This window comes from Cebus imitator, unplaced genomic scaffold, assembly GCF_001604975.1.
Source record: "Cebus imitator isolate Cc_AM_T3 unplaced genomic scaffold, Cebus_imitator-1.0 Scaffold60, whole genome shotgun sequence".
Taxonomy (NCBI): domain Eukaryota; kingdom Metazoa; phylum Chordata; class Mammalia; order Primates; family Cebidae; genus Cebus; species Cebus imitator.
In genome coordinates, this window is record NW_016107375.1 from 9,588,665 (window position 1) to 9,597,467 (window position 8,803).

Consider the following 8,803-nt stretch of genomic DNA (forward strand, 5'->3'; position numbering starts at 1 on the left):
AAAAAAAAAAAAAAGCAAAGTATTTTATGGTATGTGAATTATATCTCAATTTCTAAAAAGTACAAAGTACATCAAAAAGCAATTCATGGAAACAAACATAAATAGTGAACAAACACACCAAAATACGATCCTCCTCATACTTGACGATGTAAAAATTAAGTAATATTTTTTAACTTTAAAGCAGATAAAAATTAAGACAGTTGTAATATTCAGACAGATTAAGATCTATACCACTTCACAATGAAAGGAACCAGGACTTCTTTCAGAAATTCCAGGTTTGGAGCAGGCCTGGAAAATGAGCTTGGAAAAACTTATCTACCAGAAATCAAAGAAGCTACCACTCACTACTAGGGTACTGTCAAAAGAGCATGGGGTCCACTTGAAGGGACTCCTACTGACCAAAAGGTAAAGACAGCAGTGGACTAAAACATACTTCAAAATGTTTAAGCCAAAAGTTCATAACAAAACTTAAAAACAAAACGCGCAAAAGCCATCAATCACCCCTTTGCAAGTTACTAGGGTACAAACTCTAATTAGTCTTAAAACTGGTAAAGGGAAAGAAAGTTAAACATTTACCTGCCTTTCCTATATGAACTAACTAAATACACGATGAGGGCTAAGTTCTTTAGTGAAAAATTCCAATTAGTAAATGCAGAATAATAATAGAATGTTACAAATTCTCTTAAGATAGACTGAGCCCTCTGTCCCAGGAAAAAAAGGATGTAGAGAAAATATCCTTTGGGATTACGGGATTTTTTATTTTTACAATAAACATCTAGTATTTGTAAATGTTTCAAAAACTAAAAAATCTTTTCTTTTTTTTTTGACATGGTCTCGCTCAGATGCTCAGGCTGGAGTGCACTGGAACATTTTTGATTCACTGCAACCTCCACCTCTCAGGTTAAAGAGATTCTCCAGAGTAGCCGGGATTACAGGTGGGCACAACCACATCTGGCTAATTTTTTTGTATTTTTAGTAGAGATGGGGGTTTAACCATGTTGGCCAGGCTAGTCTTAAACTCCCGACCTCAGATGATCCGCCCATCTAGACCTCCCAAAGTGCTGGGATTACAGGCATGAGCCACCATGCCCAGCCTGGATTATCTTTTCTATCACAATTATTGCCATCATTAGCAAATGAAAGCTTTTTTAAATCCTGTTTTTCATCCTTTCTGTCAATTTTATAAAAAGCAGATAAAACCTGTAACAAAGCATTTATAGTACATGTCAAAGTCATTTCTCCCGAAAAGCAAGGTTCTATTTCCCAATGACTTCTATTTTCTACTAGAAATTGCATTGTCAATCACCAACAATAGAGCGATATAAACTGTATTTCTTAATCTATCTGCATATCCTATAGGAAGTAAATGTTAAATTCAATGTAAGGAATGATCAAATCATCTGTACCTAACTGGTTTTCACTGGAGACTGGGCATAAACTACTAAAGCCTTCCTTCACTCTGAAAAAGAAAAGGGTCAAAATCTGCTACACTCCTACAGGTGAGAACAATACAATGCTTACCCGTATTTTCCAAAGAGCGAAACCGTTGTTCCTCCTACAGGCACTGCTTTTCCGGGTCCATACACATCCCATATGGTGAGGGCCACCTGGGCATTCCTGGGCAGGTCAGGGTATTTTACTGGTAGTTTTAGCCATTCATTCCAGCTATGGAAATAAAGTCAACATAAATATATATACATATACATATATCTTTCTTTTAAATTAACAAACCACACAGAAAGTTTTGGCCAGAGGAAAAGGTTCCAAAGTGTTAAGTTAATACTCTGTAAGATATTAGGGCAGTCACCTCAATTTTGAGTCACCTCAATTTCCATTTTAAATAATAGAAGACATAACTGTTTTAATAGAACTCATGAAAAACAGTTGTTAAATCCTTTAATCAAGGAAATCAGCTGGGCACAGTGGCTCACGCCTGTAATCCCAACACTTTGTGAGGCCTAGGTGGGCAGATCACGAGGTCAGGAATTCAAGACCAGCCTGGTCAATACAGTTAAACCCTGTCTCTACTAAAAATACAAAAATTAGCCAGGGGGTGGTGGCAGACACCTGTAGTCCCAGCTACTTGGGAGGCCGAGGCAGGAGAATTGCTTGAACCCGGGAGGCGGAGGTTTCAGTGAGCCAAGATTGCACCATTGCACTCCAGCCTGAGTGGCTAAGCATGACAGTCTCAAAAATAATAATAATAATAATCAAGAAACACAGACAACATGAAGAGAATACAATGGTGAAAAAAACCTGGGAAAACATTTCAACCTGTTAGAACTTTTTAAACAAACTGTGATTTTTTTTAACCATTCTTCAAAACCCAATTTTACATTGTGAAGATAAAATAATCAAAATTACTCATACTCAAAAGCACTTCTGAGAATGGTCAGGAAAAAAACAACCAAAACAAAACCTCCTAGTAGAAAATACCTTTATCACATGAAATTACCACACTGCTCGAGACAGACTTGTGACTACTTCTTACGTGAGAATTTTTTGTTCCTCAAATTATTTCATTAATACTGATAATGTTAAGCTATTAGTGCCTTATGCCTTCAAAGCGCATCTATATGTATTCTCTCACTAAGAAATGTTTGTTAATGATAATACAGTTAATGACAGCACAGCTTTTTTTAACCCTCTATACATTTATGTAAATTTTCTTATACATTTAAATTTCACATTGTATTCATTTGATAATTTCAATCCTCTTCAAGAGCAGCTGGCTTTTAAATTCCAAAAGAATGCTGTGTCGACAATATATAAACTAATATCTAGCAGACACATAGAATTCTATTTCTCTGTTTACTCAAAATCTGTTCATTCAAAGTTATTATCTAAGGGACATATCCTAGTTTATGATACATACATCTGTATTGCTAAAACATTTAACAAAATTTCCAAAAACTTAAACAAAAAATCATTTACATATACCATATAGAGATGGCTGTCAATTTCAAGAAAAAGAGTTATTAAATCCTTTTCTTCTATGAAATTAAAAAAAAAAAAAAAGCACAAGCTTAAGAAAGCCAGTATCTACTACAGATAGGCTCAAACAACTAAATGAAATTTTTTAATTACTAGCCACATGGTAGAGCAGGCTAAAAAGAAAAGCACTAAGCAGTGCCATCTTTTGCCAAGGAATAAACCATGGAGGTTAACTAAAGACAGCAATAAGCAATAATATCCAAAATTATTTGTTTGGACAATATTGTGAAATTTCTTATCCTGTAATCTGTCCTTTAATGACTAGGAGACAATACCAATGACCAACTAATCATTTGTCTCAAACCTTTTGCTATCTAACACCAGGCAACAACACCTTTTTAAATCAAAGTAATTGCACTTAATCGGTTTTATACACTAGGCTTCTGCAAAAGTGTTCTTTAGGAAAAAAAAAAAAAAAAAATGATCCTTCAGCTAAAAACTTTGAAAGTTGCTCTAGATATTCTAGAAGTTATAGAAAAAATCTACTCAGACACAAAAAAGGTATATATTTTGGACACCACTTTGTTCTCTTCCTCTTCACACATCATCCATACCCCATCCCCCTAACCCTCATTAACGTTAAGATTACATTCATCTGGAAACAATCAAAACATGAATAGGTTGCAAAGCCTAAATCTGAATGATCCAATCCCCACCATGTACCTCCACCACGCATACCATTGTGCAAGCACTCAAACTGATCCAAATATTTCTGAATCCTAACTTTGTAATTTTTGAATTAGATTGTATTATATGTCTCTCTAAAGCCACTTTCAAATTCTTTACGAGGCAATGTGGAATATGTGTTCTTAAAAATGTAAACTACTTGCCTAAAGAATAAATTCACATAAGAAAAAACTTAAAAATTTGCAGTATATACACCTAAAAATGAGAATTTACCTTAAGTGTAATTAAAGAAAGTACAAGTATCCCTCATGGGATCTCTTAGTATAGGACAGAATAGGACATGATATGATAGGCTTGAATAAATTTGGGATGAGTTCCTCATTATTAGAACTCTCACAACTCACAATCAGAAACTCAGAAATCAAACAGATTTAAATAATTGGGAATCTCATACTGCCCCTAAAATACTATGTGAACTAAGGAATGCAAAAATTTGGATAGCAAGAGATCCCTTTATGGTCTAATTTCTTCTTTCCAAGGTTTATAGAATATCTCTTTTAAGCAAATACTTATAAAGAATAAGGATTATTTAAAGTTTTTACCTCCGTTAATTTTAGGATGGCAACTTTTGATAAACTACTAATAAATTCAACTTTTGAATACTAAAGAGCAGGATGTATAAAATGTGCAAATGTTTTCTCTTAGTCTCTTAAAGAGTTTTGTTGTTGATGTTGTTTTTGAGACAGTCTCGCTCTGTCGCCCAGGCTGGAAGTGCAGTCGCTCAATCTCGGCTCACTGTAACCTCTCCCTCCTAGGTTCCAGTGATTCTCCTGCCTCAGCTTCCCATGTAGCTGGGATTACAGGCACCCACCACCATGTCCAGCTAATTTTTGTATTTTTAGTAGAGACAGGGTTAACCATGTTGGTCAGGCTGGTCTTGAACTCCTGACATCAGATGATCCGCCCGTAAAGTATTTTTTTAAAAAGCCTATTCTCATGGTATTTCACTCAAAATAAGGTGTTTTCCTAAATCTATTTTCTACATAGCTTAGACATTTTAATTTCAAAGTCATTTTAGATAATTTTACAGTACTTTCCTTATTAAGTACTTTCACAGTTTAAAAACTACAAATTTTAAAAATTCAAACTTTTAGAGGTCAATCATGGGAGTTTTTACATTCTTGCAAATATATAATATAAAAAATAATGCAGAGAAGAGTTGGTAAATGGGAGGAGCAGAAAACCTTTAATCTTCCTCTACTTGAGAATTTGATTTTGCTGTATTTTCCTTTTTTGTCAAGGCATGGACCAGAACCACTATACATTTTTCCTTACCAAAATGTTTTTGACCTTCTAGACCTAAATTTGTTACAACTCTTTTGCGAGTAATAGGTGACCTCAAAAATCTAATTAAAGCTTTGAGCTCTGTCCCTGAAAAATATACAAGACAAAAAATTCTGCATATACCTCCAGGGGTTTGAAGACTTCCTGATTCCAGTTTAAGAACCTCTGATATAATCAAGGAATTCTGGTCCACTGTTCTAGGTGTGATGATTATACTGTAGTTATGCTTTAAAAAGTTATACAGAAATACTTGCAGTTAAGACATTATAATGTTTGAGATCTGTTTCAAAATGGTGAAAATACAAGATTGGCCATGAGTTAACAGTAGGTATATAAAAGAAACTTAAGCATTCACTGTATTATTCTATATGTGTAGGTTTAAATTTTCCAGGCTAAAAAGTATTAAATATATATAGATATATTTTTTTACATGTGCATGTGTATCTACATACACACATATATCTTTACACACATATATATATCTATACGCACACACATATATAGATAGATATACAGACATACAGATACCTCTCTACAAAAGACTACTGAAGAAATTATACCATTAAAATAGTTGGTTTTGATATGGCCAGATCACCAGAGTTCAGGCTTCTGCTCTCTGAAAATCCTTCCTAGCCACACTGGGTAATACCTAGGACACACAGGTTTGAACCCTCTATGGCACAGTCTGGCTGTCCATGTGGCCACATCCTGTGTTCCATGAATACTCCTTCCTTAAAAGCATACAGCCTGTGTATCCTGCACTGAGCCTACCAGAGTGCTGAATAACAATCACTGATCAAACATCAGAACTGCACTATATAGTCTATCAAATAAGAAGTGTCAAGAGTAAGTTTAAGGATCCACAATACTCTTCTGAAAAAACAGGAACTTCATGTTCATTATATTTACCCTGCAACTTGACAATGTTTTGCTAGTGCACCATGCTGAATAAACCATGAATCTAAATAAATTAGTTTCATATGTAAAATAATAATAAAAACTTTACTGAAGAGATGACAACAGATCTCTCTAAAGATCTGAGTGCTAAACATCAGGTTGGACAATATTTCAAACTATCCAGAAGCATTTATGTGTTCAAGAGCACAGGATGGTAAAGAATTTTAAAATGCCACAGATGTGGTTTTGGTTTTGGTCATGTAAATCAGTCAAGTACTTACCAAAATCTCAATATGCTAAATACAAAGATAAATCCATTTCCATTTCAATTGCAGTTATAATACTATATGCATAACACTTTATCTGAGTATGTTTCTACTTTAAATTATTTGATCAATGCATATAGGATTCAGAAATTCCTCCATAATCCTACTAAATTACACTTGCCACATCCATAAAGAAGGTTAAGAACAGTCTGGAACATATCATACGTCAGAAAACCACTTACTTCCATCTTGTACTAAATGCCTTGTAGGATGTTCTCACTGGCAAGGCCAGAGGTTTCCCTTCTGCAAATACTTGACAAGTAACATAAAGGTCAGAGCATGTCTCTTGGTATAGTCCTGAAAACTTCAACATTGGGTCTTCTAGGACAGCTTTATAGCTCTTTTGTTCTCTCTTCCCTTCCAAGCTTCCTCTGAAAGCACAAGAGTAACAATGTTTTGGGTATGAATTTTTTAAGCATGTACATATATGCATAAGTACTAAAAACAGTTTACCTTTGTGTCAAGGCAATTTTTTGTTACCTAAACAACATTTTCCTGTATAGTAAACTAATGTTACTTTTATATAAGATAAGGGTTTCTTAAAATCCTAACATACCTACTATCAGTACTATCTTCATCAATACCTTTTTCTATTTTATACTTCTGAATTTTAAACCCTGCCACCAACCCTTAGTCTACCCTCTAGAAGTCACCAGCTTTCTAGGCCTTGGTTTCACTTTATTTCAACTTGACCACTTATTCATCTGTTCTTTCAGGAAACACTTACTTATATTAGGCATAGAAGCCCAGAAGAAAAGATAAACAATACAGTATTGCAAGAAAATAATAAGTCATGCTTCTGGGGAGAAAAATTTCCTTTAAACTGCATGTTTTCATTCTACTCTTTTTTTTTTTTTTTTTTTTAACTTATTTTTTTTTTTTTTTTTTTTTTTTTTTAACTAAGCATAAGTATTATCTGATCATTTCTTTAAAAAAATTAATAAAACGTATGTACAGGATACTATCACAGAGGGAGGAACATTTATTACACATCAAGATTACATCAGATACTGCCCAGATATTTTATATATTGTTTCTTACATAATTTTCACCATATTCTCATTTTGTAAATGAGGAAACAGAGACTTATAGATTAAACTCATTATCCAAAGTCACAAAGTAAGTAACAGAGCTGAGAATAAACACTAGGGTAGGGAGGCCAAAGCCAATGTTCTTCCCATTATAGAAAGATAAATCAGAGTCTCAAGAGTACTTAGCCTGGCGTGTGGAAGGGACTTAGTATCCCAGATAGATGTCTGAAACGATCCTGAACGATGCATGAGAGTTAATGAAAAAGCGGCAAAAAGTCATCCCAAAGGCAAAGGGCAGCACATACAAAGGCAGACAGGCAAGATGGTGTGTCTGGAGATGTGAAAGTTATTTGGTATAGCAAAAGCATAAAGCTCACATAGAGAAGAAGCTACGGATGAAAACGAAAAATAGGGGCTAAACGATGAAACTAAGTAGCCACCAAATTCAGTACAGTGCCTGGTCAAAATGAACATTTAAAAATCTGTTAATGAAATTATCTGAAGTGAGAGAGTAACATTATCAGATTTGTATTTGTGATACTTTTGGCAGCAGTGTAAGCACATACTGGAGAGGTGGAACTGAAAGCAAGAAGACCCACTTAGAAGACTTTGCACCAAAATAGAAGGGAAAAAGGCATACTAAGGCTGAGCCAGTGAAATAGAAAAAGGAGCACGGAACAAACAGCAGGCAGATTCAAGACACCTTGGTGAGTGATTGAGCAGAGAAGGCAAGAGGTGGGTGTCATTAAGACTCAAAGATTTCTGTGTTAACAAATTTGATGGACGATGCTATCACCAAAAGAAGTAAGAGAAAACAGAGTGATCAGAGTTAGAGGGATAGCAAATGTTGCACTCAATTTTGGACAAGTGCTTTAGAACATCCAAAGTGACCACGTCTTGTGGGTAGTCTGACATTCAATTACTAAATGTAAGTTGTTATTAAAACCATAGAAAAAGAAAAAAAGGGCCAGGTGTGGTGGCTCACACCTTTAATCCCAGCATTTTGGGAGTCAGAGACGGGCGGATCACGAGGTCAGGACTTTGAGACTACCCCGGCCAACATGCTGAAACCCTGTCTCTACTAAAAATACAAAAATTAGCTGGGCATGTTGTCGGACACCTGTAATTCCAGCTACTCAGGGGGCTGAGGCAAGAGAAATCACTTGAAACCTGAAGGAGGAGGCTGCAGTAAGCAGAGATCAGGCCACTGCACTCCAGCCTGGGCAACAAGAGTAAAACTCTGTCTCAAAAAAAAAAGAGGAAAGAAAGAAAAAGAAAGAAAGAGAGAAAAAGAAAAGAAAAGAGAGAAAAGGAAAGAAAGAAAAAGGGCCAGGCGGAGTGGCTCATGCCTGTGATCCCAGCACTTTGGAAGTCTGAGGTGGGTGGATCACCAGGTCAAGAGTTCAAGATCATGGCCGGGCGCGGTGGCTCAAGCTTGTAATCCCAGCACTTTGGGAGGCCGAGGCAGGTGGATCACAAGGTCAAGAGATCGAGACCATCCTGGTCAACATGGTGAAACCCCGTCTCTACTAAAAAAAAATACAAAAAATTAGCTGGGCATGGTGGCACGTGCCTGTAATCCCA

The 8,803-nt window shown here is 35.6% G+C and overlaps 1 protein-coding gene across 1 annotated transcript in view; it reads right to left on the reverse strand.

Annotated features, from left to right (window-relative positions):
* Window positions 1-8,803, reverse strand: part of PIK3C3 (phosphatidylinositol 3-kinase catalytic subunit type 3) — a 126,747-nt gene that overhangs the window by 115,732 nt on the left and 2,212 nt on the right. Inside the window, exons 2-3 of the mRNA XM_017529729.2 lie at window positions 6,371-6,559; window positions 1,522-1,665 (exon numbers count right to left, since the gene is read on the reverse strand). Of these exons, the coding sequence (XP_017385218.1) occupies window positions 1,522-1,665; window positions 6,371-6,559 (333 nt within the window). The remainder of the gene's footprint in view (window positions 1-1,521; window positions 1,666-6,370; window positions 6,560-8,803) is intronic.